Consider the following 20655-nt stretch of genomic DNA (forward strand, 5'->3'; position numbering starts at 1 on the left):
GGCTGACTTTAAAGCGATACTCCGGAGTAGATTCAACCTGGGGTCATTTGAACCGTGATATCCAGCCAAGTAGCCCACCCGCAGTTTTTTCGATATTGGCTGAACATCAGCTGAGTTACTGAGTTATCCCGAATAGCTTCGTGCAAGGGTTAATGGATCCTGGTCCGTATCTCCAAAATTACCACACTAAAATCACATGCCATGACACCAAACTTCTACAGTAGTACAAATATGGTCTGTACTCACAAAGCGATGCATTTGGAAGTTTGAAAATAGTCCAGGAGTTTATTATTATCAACACAAGCCTGATAGCTTTTCTGCTGCTAAAGCTGCGTCGACGTCACTTCAGAGAGCTGGGAGCTTCAAAGTAAGATGAGGGTTGATCTACTACTGTAGACAACAAAGTATATGCTATATTCTACATGTTTTTTTTTAATGAATTTTTATGTTGTAGAGTTGTGAAATTATTTTATCAATGGAGAAATTGAGCAGCCTTGCTTTGTTGTCTACAGTAGTAGATCAACCCTCATCTTACTTTGAAGCTCCCAGCTCCTTGGAGTGACGTCGACGCAGCTTTAGCTGCAGAGAAGCTATCAGGCTTGTGTTGATAATAATAAACTCCTGGACTATTTTCAAACTTCCAAATGCATCGTTTTGTGAGTACAGACCATATTTGTACTACTGTAGAAGTTTGGTGTCATGGCATGTGATTTTAGTGTGGTAATTTTGGAGATACGGACCAGGATCCATTAACCCTTGTACGAAGCTATTCGGGATAACTCAGTAACTCAGCTGATGTTCAGCCAATATCGAAAAAAACTGCGGGTGGGCTACTTGGCTGGATATCACGGTTCAAATGACCCCAGGTTGAATCTACTCCGGAGTATCGCTTTAAGTTAGTTTCTCATTTGTTCCACATTAGTTTGCTAATTAACCTGGGTTATGAGTCAGTCTTTGATTGTTCATTAAATATCAATTTGTTCCTTATTTGTCTCCATCCACATTTTTCTATACTTGCTTTATCCACTTGATGGTTGTGGGGTGCTGGGTGGCCATCCCAGCTGTCATTGGAGGCCGGTACTGACTGGGGTAGCTCCTGTCCCTGCTGCTTCCACACACCTGAACCTCATCAGAATCCTGCATCCTTTATATTCCCCATTCTTCTGGAATAAAAAAGACTGGAATAATAAAAATGCATGCAACACTCAATCAAAGCAGGGCAGTTTGGTTGTTCTTGTGGAAAAACACCGCCATCTACTGGTCAAACAGGGACATTTCACCATGTGAGTCGATGAGCAAAACTGCTGTTTCAGTACAATAAAAGACTTTGGAATAAATTCATAGAAGCTGTAAACGGTGACATAAGCGAAGCGAATAAGAGATCTCACTTTTCACAGGTATAGTCTCGGATACAATTAACAGTGTGCTCCAACTATACAATATACTATAATATACAAAGGTAAAGAGGAATATTTCACTGACTTAACAACAGAAATGAGCAGTCAAATTAACAAACTATAGCAGCTGCTTATCATAAAGACGGCTGCATGGTTGTCTCTCTTTTACTCAAGTTTTGCCCTCAGAGCAATCCGTGATTAGATCGTAATTAGGAGTCCACAACATTAGCCTATACACACACACATATACATATACATATATATATATAGAGAGAGAGAGAGAGAGAGAGAGAGAGAGAGAGAGAGAGAGAGAGAGAGAGAGAGAGAGAGAGAGAGAGAGAGAGAGAGAGAGAGAGAGAGAGAGAGAGAGAGAGAGAGAGAGAGAGAGAGCGCACGAATGCAACAGGCTGTCGTTAGGAGCAGTGACAAACTTTGACAACAACCGGCTCACACACTTGTATGTGTGCTCATTTTCATAAAAAAAACAGGGTACAGTGCTGCTCCGGACCAACTGCACCTGAGAAGCATGCACAAATTTAACTTACAATAATTACTAACTTACAGATATTTCGTAAGTTAGTGTTGCAAGACGTTGTCTCCTGTTTGATCTTCAAAACATGATATAAAACAGATGCACAGTTAGAGATATCAGCACAGCTATACACAGCACTTCTGACTGCCAATTTCTGACTAATTATTGACACGGTTTAATGACACATTCGTCTGCCTTGGCACAAAGTTCAGTTCAGTGTTCAGCTAATTTAGAGGTCAAAGAGGTTCATTTAACACAATCCAGCCCATTTATTACATGTTCTGTTTTTATTCAGTCATACAGTGTGTAGTGGCTATTCGTCCTCAGTGTCAATAATCAAAAACTCAAAAATATCAAAACCATAATAAACTAAATCAAATCAAACGACCACTGAGACACCTTGGGAGGGAATTTACGCAGGATGAATGAGTCTATTGTCCAGGCAAAAAAAAAAACAAGTTTCTTTAGGTTTATTCTTCAAAACAAGCAAATGAACAAAGAACAATGGGCCTCTGTCGCCTCTCTTGCCCTGGTAAAAAAAAACATTAGCCCTCCCAGGTGCCTGCTCACCTGTGACTGCCTGCCCATATAAGTAAACTCCCCCAGTGTGCCCCAGCTACCCCGTGCCTTCAAAATAAAAGCATAGTTAAATACCCAAATTAACTCAAACAATACTAAATATCAGAAACAACTAAAAAGGTGTATTCCGCAAACTAAACCCCCAAAAGATAACTAAATAATAAGTGAGCCAAATATTACAAAAAAACAAAAACAAATAGCTCCGACACAGTGATACTGAACTTTTGTTTAAAAGAGAAAAGGTGAATATCAAACATGTAAGTGTTCCCTCCAAAAACCACGAGTGCTGTTTTCATATGAAAATGTATCTGACAATGCGGGTTAAACCAGAAAAAAAAAACATAAATCTAAAAAGCTGCAAAGAGTTGTTAATTTAATATTTTAGCTGTCAAAAAGATATTTGCTCACAGACCACGCAGTTTTCAGTCTGAGACCTAGTTGCACATTTGAAAGTTCTTTGGACCTATCGATGTGTAGTTATGTTTCATTTTTCTCGCAGCCTATTAAACATGCTGTTTCTGGGAAATGGAAGTTAAAGTGTTGCTCCCATCAGGATAAAAGGAGCGGCCGAAGCATTTTACTGGCAGTTGCAAGGAAGTGTGGTACTTTATAATCGATAAAGTTGAGTCAGTTTAACGTTTAGTTTATACAAACTTGGACAAACAATGACGTATTTTTTGCTGTTGAAAGATATTTCTTATGAAGGTAAGTCACTCCTTTGATCATTTGCGCACATCTTGTACATTTAGTCCTTTGTTTATTCCAGGCTGATTACAATAGTAATCATTGAGTACAATTAACTTTGTTTGTCGTCATTCTTGTTTTCTGTTACCTTTACTCGGAAGAAGTTTGAATAATCTGGACCAAGAGTGACGAGGTGACTGAGAGTTGATCTACAACAATGGATAGCTCCGAGGAAGAAGATGTAAGAGAAGAATTATGTCATGAAAATTTAGGAGTAAAACAATAGAACATGCCACAAGAACAGAATATCTTGCAAATTGACTGGTTTGACTGGAGATGAATACTTTTCTCACTTATTAAGGAGTTCTTTGATGCACCGGATATCTTAGCTGAGCCTCCCTGTGAGGAAGGAAACACTTCTGTCTCACAGCAGCCCGACTGTAAGTATGAATGAGTGCAGCCACAAGATATTTTTACAAATAAAACATGCTATAATGTGAAGACACGGAGAGTATTTCTCTTCTGATTTTTCTTCAGATATCCCTCCGCCAGCAGAAGTGACAGTTCTCCATGTTGGCGATCAGACTGTTTCTCTTAGTTTTGCACCCAGCGGCTCCTCTGTTAGATGTAAACTCCATATCGATTACACCTGTGAGACGCACAGAGGCAACGTCATCACCGCAGATGACGACCCTGTAGATGTTGAGGGACTCAGTCCTGGGACGGAGTATAAGTTCAGCATCAAAAGGATCACAGAGAGTGGCAATCAGAGCGAAGCCACCTCTGTTTCTGTATTTACAGGTAAACCTGATCTCTGGTGGTTTTACAGCTAAACACATTTCGAATGTTTGACTGTTGAACACCTTTTACATGTTAATAAATAGAGTGAGAGGGTCTTTCTAAATTTTCTCAGAATTAAACTTTAATTTTCGTTTCTTTCACAGAGCCCGCCCCTCCCGTGCTGGTAACAGTCTCTGATATCAGCAGTGACTCACTGTCTCTCCAGTGGGAGCCCCCTGCTGGTGAGGTGGAGAGCTTCATTGTGTCATGCAGCAGTGAAGGAGAAACTGTGCAAGAGTTAACAACAGACACACACAGTGTAACGTTCACCAGCCTGAGGCCAGGGGTGTGTTACTCCGTCAGCGTTTCTGCACAACTGAAAACTGGGACAACAAGCAAGCCAGCTGTTACTTCTGTCAAGACAAGTAAGTAAAAAAAAAAAAAAGATAAATTGATAACAGAAAAATAATCAAAACAAACCCAGATGTAAAGAAGAAGGGGGGAAAGGATATATTGACCACGATTGTCAGTTTATGGATATAATCTTTGTTAAATGTTCTAATCTGACTCTCGTGTGGATTAAAGAATAAATTAATCAAAGCAAAACGTTTTTATGATTTGCTGTTGCCTGTCCTCTCTTGAGTCAACACAATTCAAAGATGGGTAAATGTCGCCCCCTGGTGGTTATTGCATTTTACAACAGCAAGAACCGAGACACCAGAGAACAGCTTCACCTTTTGTGTTGCATCTTATAGTCAGCCTTGCTAGTGGCATGAACAATAACATGTCACCCTGTCTACAGCAATACTTATTTATGAACAAAATGCTCATCTCATGTGCAATAATCTGTCAACCACAGTGCAATAAGTTAATTGAATTTAATTGAACTAAATTCCTCGTCAATTATCCACCGTTTCCTTCTAATTTTTTAAGTGTATATTTTGTAATCTATTTTTTGTATCTTTATATATATTGTTTATTTTCTTTTTATCCTCTTTGTGCTGACTCTCTCCTATCGTATTGTATAAGCTGCTGGAGACTGAATTTCCCGGAGGGAGTCATCCCAAAGGGATCAATAAAGTTGAGTCTTAGTCTAAGTCTATCTGGACATCTCTTTGCTCCAGAGTGAAATATCTCATTCATCTACTCCAACTGTTGTTTAAAGAAACACATTTTGAGGGTTGGACACAAGTGTTGGGAATGATAGATAATCAAACAAAGCAGTCCAGGTTTAATTTGATAAGTCATCTGAAGAAATTCAGAGCACATGTCATGTATTGTTTATACATTCACAAGCGTTATTTTCAAGATAAAAAGGGGACCATTCGAATTTATTATTGTGGAATCCAATTCCAATGAGCATGTTCATAATTTTTTTTTTATTCTTAGACCAGTTTCTGTTATAAGAACTTAGCTATATCCACTCTGGGAATTTATGATGGATATCTCTTCTCCTTCATTGTATGATCTGTAAAGTTGAGTATTTTGTTTTCCGATTTCTCAAACAGAATGAACATATAGACATTGAGTTAGTGGAGACAGGACCAAAATATCTGTAAAACTTCTGAATACAACTACAAACAGAGGTGGGTAGAGTAGCCAAAAATTTTACTCAAGTAAAAGTACTGTTACTTCAGAATAATATGACTCAAGTAAAAGTAAAAAGTAGTCACCCAAATAATTACTTGAGTAAGAGTATAAAAGTGCTTGGTGAAAAAACTACTCAACTACTGAGTAAATGTTGAGTAACGTCTGATTTATTTGTTAACACAACCATTCAATCAGACAGACAAAAATGCAAATTAGAGTTCATCCAATTAATAAAATAAATTAAAATGAATTTATTAATTAATTACAAAATAGCTTAAATAAAAATAATCCAGGTAAATTCAAGCACAAAAAATGAAAGAGACTTAGGAAATGATTAAAACATATGTAACCTATAAAACAAACATTCACCTATGTCTGGGAAAAATAAAAATATAATGCGTAGAATACCAAAGAGGTAAGAAGAAAAGTAACGATCTCATTGTAGCCTAATGTAGCGGAGTAAGAGTACAGTTTCTTCTTCACAAATCTACTCAAGTAAAAGTAAAAAGTATAGTGATTTAAAACTACTCCTAGAAGTATAATTTTTTCAAAAACATACTCAAGTAAATGTAACGGAGTAAATGTAACTCTTTACTACCGGCCTCTGACTACAAGCTACAGCTACAATATAGTGTATGAGCATCTTGCATGGGGTGGCAACAACTGATCATATACCAGCTGCACTGCCGATAAATGATGATCGAACAGACGTGCTACTTCGAGGTAAAACTGGTGTTATACAAAAAAAAGTGGAATGGTCATCTCTTACAGTGAAAGACATTCCAACTTAGGTAATACATATTTGCCCATAGATGATATTATGTGTAATGATGCTAACTGTAAAGATGAAAAGCAAAGGCAGGAGATCTGTGCAATGTATGAGTATATTGTGTCTGTTCTATAAGAAAGCAGTAAACTCTTCTTTAAGTATCTACATACAGCGCAAAACAGCAGTTCATTTGGGAACAAAGTTTGTAGCCAAGCATTACATTGCAGCTTGTGCAGTTTCGTGTCATTGCCCGTTCTAAGCAGCTGCGGCTATTCAGAGACAACACGGGAAGCCGGACAGCCTCTCCCATTCTCTGGCGAAATTGCTACATCTTCAATGTTAAATTGACGATAAAACAGTTATTCACAAAACACAAGATATGCCCAATACTGCATTTACTTTCATAACTACAACATGTTGTCCTGTAGCTTAATGAAGTGATTTGTTCTGAAATCGCCGCCGTTCACTGAGGAAATCATGTTATGAAGCCGCCACTAACAGCCAGGCTTCCGAGCCGAGGGCTGCCCAGCTTCGAGGAGGGGGCGGGAGAGTCAAGTTTTTTTTCTACAATTCTAGGTCATCATTGGCTAAATCAACAAAAACTCATCACTTCCGAGGCTGCTCGGCGTCTCTGGGGGTAGATTAGACGTGGGCGTGTCAATATGAGGGGCTGTGTCGTGATGATTGGAGTTAGTGTTTGTCCATCATGAGAGAGAAAAAATGCTCCACAGATTCTGATCCAGCCACAGATCCAGCCATTTACAGGCTTTAGATTCGATCATACTTGATTTTGGCCTTGCTGTGTGAATTTTCAAAGTCTATACCTTCTTTCTGTGTATTTGCTGGGCATACTTGTCATACATGACACAGCTATGTTATAAATAATTATTTTTAACTTTGCTATCTTATGCTTTGGGATGGCACGAGCCACTACAACCCTGAACGCGTAATATGGGCTTCCCCTGTTTTAAAAGTCAGCTGCCGCCACTGGTTCTAAGTCATGGGCAATGGCAGGTAAACTGAGTAATAACTACGTTATTCTGATTTTTGGAAAGTGGTGAGAGTTCTTAACAAATGTCTCCACCGTGCATGATAGGTGGGAGCTCTGGATCAGACAATGTTGTTGAATTATGTTGTCAGCATTATAGCTCGAAATTCATTTGTGTTAAAAGTGACTTTTATAAGGAAGGCAATATTGAGGTTGATGATAAAATGGTGTTTATGTTAAATTAAGTGTTTTAGGCAGTAACTAAGCTGGCTGATAACAAAGCAAATGGTTTAGGTCATATGCCTGCTGATCACTTTAAATATGCCATCGGTACGATAGCCCTTCTGCTGGCCATTTCTTTCTCTGGCTTTATTTTTCATGGCTTCTGTCCACATTCAATGCTGTCTGCTTTGTTAGTGTCACTTATCAAAGACAAAGCCAGTAGAGTGGGTAGTTCAGATAATTACAGGCCCTTTGCTTGGGCCAAAATCCTGTCAAAAGTTCTTGAAATAATTCTTCTGGATAGATCTCAGCTTCATTTGAGGTTAGCAATGGTGCCAGACAAGAGGCGATTTTATCCCCAGTTCTTTTTATTCAGTACAGAGATGATCTGTCCAGACACCTGAAAGATTGCCAAACTGGGTGCATGGTTGGTAATTTACTAGCGAACCATATCAGGTATGCAGATGATCATGTGGATCTTAGTCCGAGCAGCCCCGGCCTTCAGCTTATTTCTACTTGTTCTGCAGATGTTTGCTGCTCAGCTGACTATGTGACACAGGCTTCATGTTTATTTGATCTGATCACAGGTGGCCTCTCAGGACGCATGTGAAGACACACTGTAATGACACACCAAGTGTGAATACATCCATTTAGTGCTGCGATCAAATCACCCAGGACATATGTTAGCACTAAATGTGAACCGTCTCTATGACTCAGTCCACCACTACAACATAGAAATTCTTGTTTGGTAACAAACAACTAAAAGGAGCTCTGAAAAGTCCATTCAAATGCAGCTGCATCAGCTCTAAAGAAAGAAGTTCTTTTTCTTTTTTAATCAAATTCAACTTTTAATTGTTCTATCCATCAGCATACTCAGCATTTTTCTGATGATATGTTTGCTATTGATGACTAATGCCTCTACGGTGATGGGTAAAACATTTTTGTACTTCCATGACACTGAGACAAACAAACCCTCTAAAATGAAAACTTCAGTTAAATCAACATCTGTAGAATGTGTCACAACTTTCAGGAGAAAAGAAGACACGTATACCAACACTTACTTTGTCATTTTCTTCAACCTTATTAATCAATTGCTAAAAATAACTGGGAAATATTTCTTTAAATTACTGATACAAATGTAAACGTAAATGAATTACACGATAAGTGACAGGTTACTACACTATAAATGGTGGAATGTATAGTGTACCTTTTATCCCATATTCGATTCATGTTATGTTTGTAAGTTTTGTGGTTTGTAAAGTTGATTCGTATGATTGTTTTCTGACATAAACATAAACAATCTGTTTGTTGGGAAAAAGAGAAAATCTAATGTTGGAGTTTTTTTCCCCTCAACAATCATTATAGGCAAGGCAAGGCAATTTTATTTGTAGAGCCCAATTCGTACACAAGGCAATTCAAAGTGCTTTACAGCTACATAAAATCACAAGAAGGCAATAAAATCATCCCAAAAAAACATTAAAAAATAATCATTAATTAATTAATTTAAAAGTGAAGAGTGCAGATGAAATACTTTCAGGTGTCATAAGCACAGCTAAATAGAACTGTTTTCAGCCTGGATTTAAACATTGTCAGAGTTGAGGCCTGTCTCACATCTTCTGGAAGACTGTTCCAGATTTTAGGAGCATAAAACTGAAACACAGCCTCAGCTTGTTTAGTCCTGACTCTGGGCACCAGCAGGGGACCCAGACCTGAGTTGGTTCATATGGCTCTAACATGTCAGAGATGTACTTTGGCGCTTGACCATGAAGAGACTTGTACACGAGCAGAGCTGTTTTAAAGTCTATTCTCTGAGCGACAGGAAGCCAGTGCAGAGACCTGAGCACTGGACTAATATGGTCGTATTTCCTGGTTCTAGTCAGGACTCGAGCAGCAGCATTCTGGATGTACTGCAGCTGTCTTATAGCCCGTTTAGAGAGCCCAGTGAGCAGGCCGTTACAGTAGTCAAACCTACTGGAGACAGATGCATGGATTAGTCTTTCTAAGTCTGGTTTAGACACTATTCCTTTGATTCTGGCAATGTTTTTTAGATGGTAAAAAGCTGCTGATGCTACTGATATGATGTGGCTGTTAAAGTTCAGGTCTGAGTCCAATATTACCCCGAGATTTCTAACTTGATAATTAGGTTTTAGAGAGAGAGTCTCAAGGTGACTGATAACACTTTCTCTTTGTTTCTGTGGGCCACAATGACAATGATTTCAGTTTTGTCTGAGTTTAGCTGGAGAAAATTGTTTTGCATCCACACACTGATCTGTTCGATGCAGTGACACAATGTATCTACAGGCCAGTGTTCTCCTGCCGTCAGTGACACGTAGATCTGAGTGTCATCTGCATAGTTGTGGTAGGACACATTATAGCTGCGTATTAGCTGGCCTAATGGATGCATGTACATGCATGTACAGATTGAACAATAGGGGTCCCAGGATTGACCCCTGTGGAACCCCACAGGTCATAGCCATTTGGTCTGAGACACAGTTACAGATTTCAACAAAATATTTCCTGTCCTCAAGATAGGACTTGAACCAGTTTAAAGCACAAACAGAAATTCCCACCCAGTCTTCTAACCTCTGTAATAAGATCGCATGGTCAACTGTGTCAAAGGCAGCACTCAGGTCCAGCAGAACTAAGACCGAGACTTTACTAGCATCTGTGTTCAGGCAGATGTCGTTTGTCACCTTGATCAAAGCTGTCTCAATGCTGTGGTGGGGCCTAAGGCCTGATTGGAAAGTATCAAAAGCATTGTTAGACAGGAGAAAGTCAGTAAGCTGTTGGTATACAACTTTTTCTAGGACTTTGCCTAAGAATGGCAGGTTTGATATGGGCCGGTAGTTGTTCAGTACTGTGGCATCAAGACTGCTCTTCTTTAGAAAAGGCTTAATGACAGCGGTTTTAAAGGCCTTTGGAAATGTTCCAGTCTGGAGTGAGATGTTGACTAGATGAGCGAGTTGTGGTAACAAACTGCTCAGCACAGACTTTAGAAATCTAGTGGGCAACTCATCAAGATGAACTCAGACTGCAGATGATCTCTTCGACTGTTTTGCCAGTAACAGGTTTGAAATGTGTCAGCTCTAGGTGTCTAGTTGGCTGCAGAGTAGTTATTTGTGTTGTGGAAATTATTGCATTTTTAATGCCCTGAACTTTGTCATTAAAGAATATTGCAAACTCATTACACTGAGATGTAGAAATAAGTTCTAAAGGCAGTGAAACTGGAGGGTTTGTTAATCTATTTACTGTAGCAAACAGGACACGAGAGTTGTTACTGCAGTTTTTGATGATTTCAGAAAAATAACTCTCCCTTGTTCTACGCAAAGTCTGGTTGAACACACATAGCTTTTCTTTGTAAGTCTCATAATGAACCTGGAGCTTTGACTTGCGCCATTTCCGTTAGGCTCTCCGGCACTCCCTTTTCTGTGCCCTGACCGACTCTTCTTTCCTCCATGGTGCCCTTTGCCTACTTTTAACCATTCTAACCTTGACAGGAGCAATGGTATCCAAAACATTTAAGAGACTTGATGTGTAAGAGTTCAACAGATCATCAACATTAGAACACGGGGTGTTCTCAAACCTAATCATTTCCATAAACTGTGTCCCTGTTCCGTCCTTCATGAGTCTTCCCCGAACAACTGCAGACCCAGTTGCTGGTTTGGGTGTAACAGACAGGTCGAAGAAAACACAAAAATTATCACATAAAGCAACATCGACGACATCCAAATTTGAAATAACAACACCCTTTGAAATGAGCACATCTAGAGTGTGCCCTCGGCTGTGGGTGGGCTCTGACTGGATGGGCTACATTCACAAGCACATTCAAGTCCCCTGTTATGACTAAACAGTCAAAAGCAGTGCACACAATTGAAAGTAGTTAAGTAAAATCATCAATAAAACAATTCTGTGGTGGTTTGTAAATGGTGATATAAAGTATGGAAGATTGTTTTTTCTCCATTTTGAATGACACATACTCAAATGATGAAAAACCCCAAATGACAACTTGTGGGTGGGTATATTGTCCCTGAACATGGCACAAACACCCCCACCCCTCTGGTTTTCTCGTGTTTCAGACACAAAATTGAAGTGAGGTGGACTAGACTCAATCAGGACTGCATTTGCTGTGTTTTTGTTGAGCCATGTCTCAGTTAAAAACATAAAATCAAGATTGCGAGAGGAAATAAAACTATATATCAGGAATGATTTGTTTCTTAAAGATCTGACATCGGGGCAGTTGGTGGCGTAGTGGGTTGAGCAGCCGCCCCATGTATAGAGGCTACAGTCCTCGCTGCAGCTGGCCCCGGTTCGAGTCCCGCACCGGACGGCCCTTTGCTGCATGTCTTCCCCATCTCTCTGCCCCCTGCTTCCTGTCTCTCTCTCCAACTGTCTATCCATTAAAGGCATAAAAAGCCACAAAAAAAAAAAAAGATCCGACATTGAGTACTGCATGTTTGAGATTAGTTATAGTTTAACTGGACGCTGTGTTCTTGCAAGGGATATGGATAAGATTTCTCTGATTGGATAGTCTAATTGTCCCTCTCTTCACTCCATCCTTGGACACAGAGGCCCTTAAGCGTCCTAGACAACAGCATTGACGCTATTGGAAATGACAGCTGTGGGCACCGGTGGTGGGGGCCGAGCTGGAGGGGCTTTGGTGGGTGGAGTAGGCTGAGGAGGGAGAGGGGCTCGATGCTTCTTTGAGGATAGAATTCTTGATCTTGCCATGTTTGGCGTGAGAGGAACCATTTTAATCCCTGATTTCACATAGCTTTCAAGGTGATCAGGAAATCTCATGGGTGACGGTGGAGAAGAGAACGATAGTGACACCTCTCTGGAGGGTGTAGATGCATCAGGTGGGTCCCAGGCCTGTGGTGAGGGTAATGGTGAAGGCGTTGGAGGAGTTGCTGAATCCTGTGTTCGGGATGCTGGAGGTGCTTCTGTGGCTGCTGTGGCTGAATCCTTTGCTGAGTCCTTGGGTGGCGAGGCAGGAGCTCTTCTCTTGCTCCTCTTCTCTCGGTCCTGGCCCTGGCCCCTTCTGATGCCTCTGAGCGTGGAGGAGATTATCCGTCAGTCGTCTCACTCCACCTCTGTTCAGGTGTTTCTTTGAAACAGATCATCTCTTTGCCAGAAAAGATTAAAGTTCTCAATGAAATGCAGTCCTCTGGACTCACAGACTTTGGACAGCCATGTGTTCAACTGAAGCAGCCGGCTGAATTTGTTAATCCTCCTGTCGATGTTTGGGAGAGGTTCACTTATTAACGTTGGTATCGCCACTTTATCAAGACTTTCAAATAGTTTCTCTTTTTTTAAGATTTCAGACTGATTCTCTCTAATGTCCACTGCACCCACGTGCACAATCATCTCTTTCACCCCTTGATGTTTTGCCAGTACCTCAGGTAGAAATTTGTGATGTCAGAGACAGTGGCACTTGGATAGCTGCATGTAACTATTCTGCTTATGTTTATATTAGATATGGCTCCGTCTCCAAGCACAAGAGTATCTTTGACCTTGACACTCGGCACAGTTTCTCTGTCCATCTGCTGCTTTGTACCATCTCTCTGTCTGTTACACTCAGTCACATTGGGCTCTGACAGTGGTAAAAATTTGTTTGTTAATTTTATTCCAGGTGATGTTACATATCCTCTGTTGATACCAACAGTTTGACGTTTCTTAGGCTTAGCACCAAGTCCATTATAAGTGTCTTTACAGAGTCTTGGAAAAGACACAGTATCATTTAGCTTTAAGTTGGAAATAGCAGTTTTTTCACCCTTTCCTTTGGAAGTAAATGTGGACTTCTTACCACTGGATTCCATTGGGAGCGTTTCATGAAGTCCCATTTCAGTTTCTAAGGCAAACATCCTTTCTTGTAGTGCACAAATTTCTTGTTGATATATCCGACAGCTTTCACAGGGCATGTTGAAAGGATTGTAGTCGCTGGCTCGTCAGATAAGTTGTAAAAAGAATAAAAATGATTTAAAAAATAAGTCTTGGTTCAATTAACCCATTGAGGCCGGTAAAGCATTGCCGCATTTCTACCTTTAAAGCCGGGGGCGCTGTTGCGTTATTCTACCTTTAAGGCCGGGAAAGCATACACGTCTTTTTTCATCTATAAGGTTGTTTTGCACCAATTATTGACCTCTGCGCCAATTAAATGCATTATAATAGACACGTGAGATTGTCGTCATGTTCCTCGTGTCATTGTTTTGAAGTTAAGTTACATTGAAAAAAAAAAAAAAAGTTAAGTTTCATCGAAACCAAGCATGGAGGACTTTCAGTGGGAAGACATTTCAGACGGTAGCGAATGTGAGGAGTTTCTTGGCTTTGATGATGCTGAAGAACGTGCTGACCCAATTGATGGAGATTTATGGCTGGCACATATGTTTGAGGATGATTTTGAAGGGTTTGAATGTGAGTGGAAGACAATTACCACCGAAATCGACGGAGAGATTTCAACCGCACACCAGGGGTGAAATTCGATTTACCTGCAGATGCCACACCGTTGATGGCATTTAGGCTAATCATATTTTTACTGAGGAGCTTTGGGCGCATCTCGTTTCTGAGACGAATAGATACAGTGACCAGGTACCTTAGACTTCAGCTCCAGCAAAGATGGCAAGGTGGTCACACGTAACTGTGCCGGAGATGAAAACGTTTATTGGAATGTGTATGGACTCCTTGTGCTGCCAGTACGAAGAGATTACTGGCGATAAAATAAATAGATAAATAAATCATTTAAATATAACATTTTATTTTATTTTATTACTGTTTTTTAATTAAAAATAGCACTGTTCCTGCACTTGACTTTTTATTTTATTTTATTACTGTTTTTTTATTGAAAATAGTGCTGTTCCTGCACTTTACTTTTTACATTTTCTATTTTCGTGAAGGTGTATGTAAATAAACTCAATTTTCAAAGAAAGCCACAGGTGTAAGCTCTCACATACTTTTTGAATTTAGTTTCTATCTGCTACAGAGGCTGAGAAATCAATCATTTAGTAGGCGTTGACACAATTGCTGAATTTCCGGAAAAACTTCAGGTTTTAGGGGGTATTTCTGAAATCGCCCATAGGTTTTACAGGCATTCTTTTCCAGGCGTCTTAGGCCTAAATGGGTTAAAAGAAAAAGAATAAAATTATATCCAAGACTTGTGGAAAGAAGTAAAATTATTTAAAAGCGATAAGCAGCAGGAGGAAGCAGACACGTCTGCACTCTTCAGAAGCAGGATAAGCTTATAAGCTGCCATGATGCATGTCTACTCCTGCAGTGATTTTTCTAACGGCTGTCTTTATTTCTACAGAGACAGACCAGGAGAGTCTTCTGGAGGACATTGGGTTGAAGCAGCATGGCAGTGAGAAACTTTCACTCAGAAAGCTGCTTGAGATTGATAAGAACACCATTACGGATTCACCTCTCAAGTGTAAATCAGACATTCCTTGGTATTTTCTAAAGAAATTGATGATGGTTAATGTGACAGCGAGGAAAGTAAAGTGTTCATCAATATGTGAGTCAAACTGTGATGATGCATCAAAGACAACAGAGGTAGATTTTGATGATCTTTTCAACAGTTCAAACACAGATGACATGATAAACCCTCTCGACATTATCACTGCTCTCTTTCTGTGTTCTGATGGTTTTGTACAGCAAGAAATGGCCCTAAAAATGTCTATGTGTCAGTTCTCTGTGCCTCTGCTGCTTCCCAACTGTGACACAAAACAGTGCACACTCATGCTGTGGGCCATGAGAGACATTGTTAAGAAGTACAGACCTGAACATCTTTTAGAATCCAAAGGCTTCACTGAAGAAAGAATTGTTCATTCTGAACTTCCAATGGTCTCTTTTGTGAGACTGGGTGAGTGCTCCATGTCTAAATCACAGATCCTCAATAAGCTTCTGAGCAGTTCTGAGCAGTACCATGACACCTTTGTTCATCGCGACATGGAGTGTGGAGACAGTCCAAGAAGGATATCCAATGGACTGACTGAAATGACCTGGTACCTTCCTTGTGGGAACACGAACATGGACATTTTTGGTAAGCCAGTTGCTATAGCTAACCTTCATGGTGACATTTCTTCATTTGAACCACAATACTCCTTTCTGTGTCAGACCTCTGCAGCAGTTTTTGTGTTCTTTGACCATTTGGACCCTGAATGTGAGATCCTTACGAACCAAAACCACAAAGCACAGATCTTCTTGGTCGGCAGCAACGACAGCAAGAACAATAAGAGTTTAAATGCTCTAAAAACAGTAGTAGCCAAGTTAGGTTTGAAAAAAAACAACATTCTTATAAAGACGAAACAAACAAATGATGCAGACTTTGTCCAGTGTTTGAGGAAAACTGTCAGTGATGTTGTTGAGAACCCAAAGATGAAGATGCCAATAGAGCAGATGGTCGACATTGCCCATGAACTGGGAATCTTGGTTGATGAAGACTCTCCTGAGTGCCAGGCTGGAAAGCAAAAAGCAGATGCCATCACTACAGAAATTGAAGACATGCTTAAATACAAAGAAGATCAGCTTCCTCTGCAAGGACAAATATGGAAGGATCTGACTTGCTTAGAGAAGGAAGAATTTCGGCTTCGGAAAGTTGGATCTGAAAACATAGAACAGTACAAGAGTGATCTTCAGGAGCAGAGGGAACAACTGAGGAAAAAGCAGAACTCTTATGACATGTCACCAGCTATGAGTTGTTTCATCAATGCGATATCCAGCCCAGGAGCAGAGAGGTGTTATTTCCTGAAATGGATGAGAATGAACCTGGATAACGTGTCTCATATTAAACTGTCTGGACTCAGGGAGCAGTACAAAGAAAAGTGCAAAGATTCAGAGAAGAAAGAAGAGATCAAAGAAATTGACAGACAACTTTCCAACAGCTCACTGGGGACTGAACACTTCTTTCGTGAAATGGGTCAGATCTATGAAGCTTCACTTTCTCTTCCAGAAACAGATCCATCACGTCAACAACTGCAACATCTGCCCAAACTCTGTGCACAGCTGTTACTGGATGGATTTCCTCTGGAGCTTGTAGATGGAGATGCTTCCAACATACCTCTCAGATGGGTGAGTGACGTTCTCTCTCAGCTCAATGACTCGGCGTCTCCAAAGAACAAGATACTGGTAGTCACAGTTCTTGGAGTCCAGAGCACAGGAAAGTCCACTCTGCTTAACACCATGTTTGGAGTGCAGTTCGCAGTCAGCAGTGGTCGATGCACTCGAGGTGCCTTCATGCTGCTCATCAAAGTCAATGAAGACATGAAAACAATTCTCAACTGTGACTTCATGGTGATCATCGACACTGAGGGCTTAAAGTCACCGGAGCTCGCACAGCTGGATAATAGCCATGAACATGATAATGAGCTTGCAACACTTGTTGTGGGGTTGAGTGATATCACTATTATCAATATTGCAATGGAGAATTCAACAGAAATGAAAGACATCCTGCAGATCGTGGTGCACGCTTTTCTCAGGATGAAAGAGGTGGGAAAAAAGCCTAAATGTCAGTTTGTCCACCAGAACGTTTCCGATGTTTCAGCCCATGAGAAGAACCTACGAGACAGGAAACTGCTCTTACAACAGCTGAATGAGATGACCCAAGCAGCAGCCAAAATGGAAAAGAAAGATGAGAACAAGAGCTTCACTGATGTGATGGAGTACAGCGCAGACACTGGGAACTGCTACGTTCCTGGACTCTGGAATGGAAACCCACCAATGGCACCAGTCAATGCAGGATACAGTGAGGCTGTGTACGAGCTGAAGAAAAACATCATCCAACAACTGGGGAAGTGTCAGTCATCTGCTAACAATATCCTGGAGTTCAGAGAGTGGATGACCAGCCTGTGGAACGCAGTAAAGCATGAAAACTTCATCTTCAGCTTCAGAAACAGTCTCGTGGCTGATGCATACATCAGGCTCTGCACAGAGTGCAACAAATGGGAGTGGGAGTTCAAAAAAGAAATGTACACCTGGGTAACCAATGCAGAGACAAGAATTAAAAATTTTGGCACAGTTGCTGCAAACCCTGACATATCTGACATGACAGAATTCCTCTCTCAGTTAAAAAGTGAAGCTGTCACTGTGCTGTGCCAAGGGGAGACAAAGATGCTCGACAATCTGAAGGAATACTTCAAGCAAACAGAGGGTCATGTCTATCTGGTTGAAGGATACAGAGAGGAATTCTCAAACAGTGCAAAGAGTCTTCGAAGAGAAATGGAGCGCTCCATAAGTAACCAGCTCACAGCAGCAGCTGACATCAGACGAGGAATGACAGAACTTGATCAAATCAAGGAAAACCACACAAAAGAAATAGAAAACGAAGTCACTAAATTAATTGAAAAATGTCGAAAGAAAAAAGTCCAGATGACAGACACAGAGCTGGACAAAGAGTTTGATAAGATGTGGAGTCAAACACTGAACAAACTGTCCTTCTCTAAACAAAAAGCCACAGATGTTTTCACCAGAGTGTCCCACTATCTGAGAGCAAATGTATCACACAAGGGGAGTCATGTATCTGAAATGTTGACCAAAACAAATCTGAAAGCGTGTGGGTTGAAGCCTTTCAAATACACAGCTGAAGGATTGTACAACAAAGCAAAGCACACAGTGTGTAAGTGGTTAAAATATGAGGACCACGTAATGGCTGCACAAAAAATGGCTGACAGTATTATTGATGCTGTAACACAGTCTGTAAAGGAAAAAATGGAAAGAAAACAAAATTACCATGATACCTACATCCAGGAGATCCTATATATCATTGACAAGAAGTTACAAAACAACAATAATGTGAAGACAGACATCGAGTTTGAGGTTTCTCTAAAACAGCACATCTGTGGATCTGCAGCCAGAGAGTTTCTGAAAATGCAGGGAGATTTCATAGAAGCAAATGATCCTTACAGATGTCTGCTTAAGAACAAAGAAAAGTTTTGCACAGATTTCCAAGACGTGTTCCATAAGCGAGACCAGTGCCAGAAGAAGGCTGACGAATTCACCAACAAATGTCTGAAGCCTGCTGTTGAAGAATTTGTCAACCGTTTTTTGGGTCCTGATATCATTGGTGAAATGCTGACAAAGGAGCAGTTCAGCACACGAATCTCATTCCAGTATTCAATTCTACTGGATTTGCTTTCAAAGGATGACTTCAAAAAGTACCTGGACTACATTCAATCATATGAGGATTATGTAAAAACATGGATTCTTCAGAAAATAGAGGAGCATTTCTCATGTGTGTCCTCACATAAGTTTGAGGATCGACATGTCCAGTCAAGCATCAACAGCATCAATGATGCTATAAACAAGGCTAAAACAGAAAAAAGAGGCAACCTCAAGACATTTATCCAAGATATCCGCAAAGAGCTCGATGATAAACTGGTCATTTCCCAGGAGGCTCTTGGTGCTTTCATGGTCCTGAACAATGCCGACCAGGAACAGTTTGCACGCTTGCTCACAGTTTCTGTGCAGAGGATGGGAGAAACTATTAGAGAAGAGTTTAAAGAATCAACATTTGAAACAAAACTAAAGCGTCTCCGTTTGAAGCCTCAGAACGAGCTTTTCAACAGAGTGATTGGTTGTGGCAAACAGTGTCCATTCTGTGGAGTGCCCTGTGAGGCAGGAGGAAACGATCACACTGAGCACTTTGCTTCACTGCATCGACCGCAGGGCTTTGGTACTTGGAGGTACAGTAGAACAGGAAAACTGGTCACTGATATATGCTCCTCTCTTGTGAACTCTGACATAGAATTTATTTGCAATGTCAAAGAAAAAAAAACGCATCCTTACAAGCGATACAAGGAAATTTACCCAGACTGGAGAATCCTTCCGGATGGGAGCCTTGATGCGTCAGACTACTGGAAATATGTGATGACAACATACAACCCTGAATTTGCCAAAGCATACAGGGCAGAGAAGGCTGACATTCCTTCATCATGGGAAAATATCAATAACGAACAGGCAAAAGCAAGCATTCAAGAGTCTTTCAACATGAAGTAACAAAATAAAGCTTATTCTCCTCTTTAGGAGAAGTTACTTTAAACGGGAAAAGGAAAAGATTAGACTTCTTTTTTTGATTTTATATTATTTACCATGATATCAAAGGAAATGCCAGAAGGAATAAACACTGTGTTTCAGAGGAGTAATACCTACTCCTTAAAGAAAAGCAGGGAAAATGTTTTAGAGCTACTTATTCTGGCATTATAATACCACGGAGAATAGGTGATAAAAGAAAGTTTTATGTTTTAAGAGCTTTTGTTTCTTTTGTTTTATTGACAGTTTTGTTTCTATGATGAATCCAACACTTATTTTTCTTATAAATATCTGTCATTGATGTAGTCACATATTACACAAAAATGTTGATTATGTTTGAAACTACAGTTTCATCATTTACATTTTTTTATTCTTATCTTGTTTTAGTTCGCATATCTAATGTAAAATATCTGATCGATGATCAAACTGTGTTAGTCTGAATCACAGTACGTGAAGAATTTAGAATAATTAATGTGTTTGATTCACGTGTCTGATGCCAAATATTTGCATACATGTTAGGTCAATATTCACCTAAATACAGACATAACAGTCAACCGTTTCAGTCATCAGATTTCCTTTTCAGAGCTGGGAAATTAAAGAAACAAAAGAGTTCTTATTTGATTTTTTTTTTGTGTTAAAATATGCAAGCAAAGGTTTTTTATGGTCAAAAGAGCATAAATGGAAAAAATGGTTTTATTTTCATTTGAAAACATAATATCAGAGAAACAAGTAAAAGGTTCTGATTATATTTTGTTAAACCATCTCCTTTTTCAATGCATGAGTCTTTCTCCTTGTCCTGTTCAAGCAAGCGTGATACAGTCATGCTTTTTTTTTTCTTTTTTTTGGAACAATGTGAATGTGTTTTCTCTGTATTTGCATTGCTAAAATGAACCTGTACTTTTAAAAAGTGGTTGAAACCAAAATCAGCGTTTTAAAAAGGAAAGAAGCATATTTTAGGCGACACATACAGTTATAGCTTCTGTATAGGGTGTATTTCAGAATCTTGTCATTTGACATGTGTGTGTAGTTAATCAATCCAACTCAATGTCATCACATGTTTCTGTTGAGTGATTGAATAAAAAGGGACAAAATCTGCAAT

General features: G+C 39.9%; 1 protein-coding gene across 2 annotated transcripts; it reads left to right on the plus strand.

Moving 5' to 3' along the window:
- Positions 1-3068: 3068 nt before the first annotated feature.
- On the plus strand, positions 3069-20652 carry LOC142369252 (interferon-induced very large GTPase 1-like). Of its 2 annotated transcripts, none has more exons than XM_075451571.1 (6): positions 3069-3213; positions 3354-3433; positions 3554-3632; positions 3730-3993; positions 4137-4397; positions 14842-20652. In XM_075451571.1, exons 2-6 carry the CDS (start codon positions 3410-3412, stop codon positions 19521-19523), a joined length of 5310 nt encoding a protein of 1769 aa, XP_075307686.1. In that variant the 5' UTR covers positions 3069-3213; positions 3354-3409; the 3' UTR covers positions 19524-20652. The 2 variants fall into 2 exon arrangements, with proteins under 2 accessions (XP_075307686.1, XP_075307687.1); XM_075451572.1 differs by having other exon boundaries at positions 3557-3632.
- The last annotated feature ends 3 nt before the right edge of the window (positions 20653-20655 follow it).

This window comes from Odontesthes bonariensis, chromosome 19 (genome assembly GCF_027942865.1).
Source record: "Odontesthes bonariensis isolate fOdoBon6 chromosome 19, fOdoBon6.hap1, whole genome shotgun sequence".
Classification (NCBI taxonomy): Eukaryota; Metazoa; Chordata; class Actinopteri; order Atheriniformes; family Atherinopsidae; genus Odontesthes; species Odontesthes bonariensis.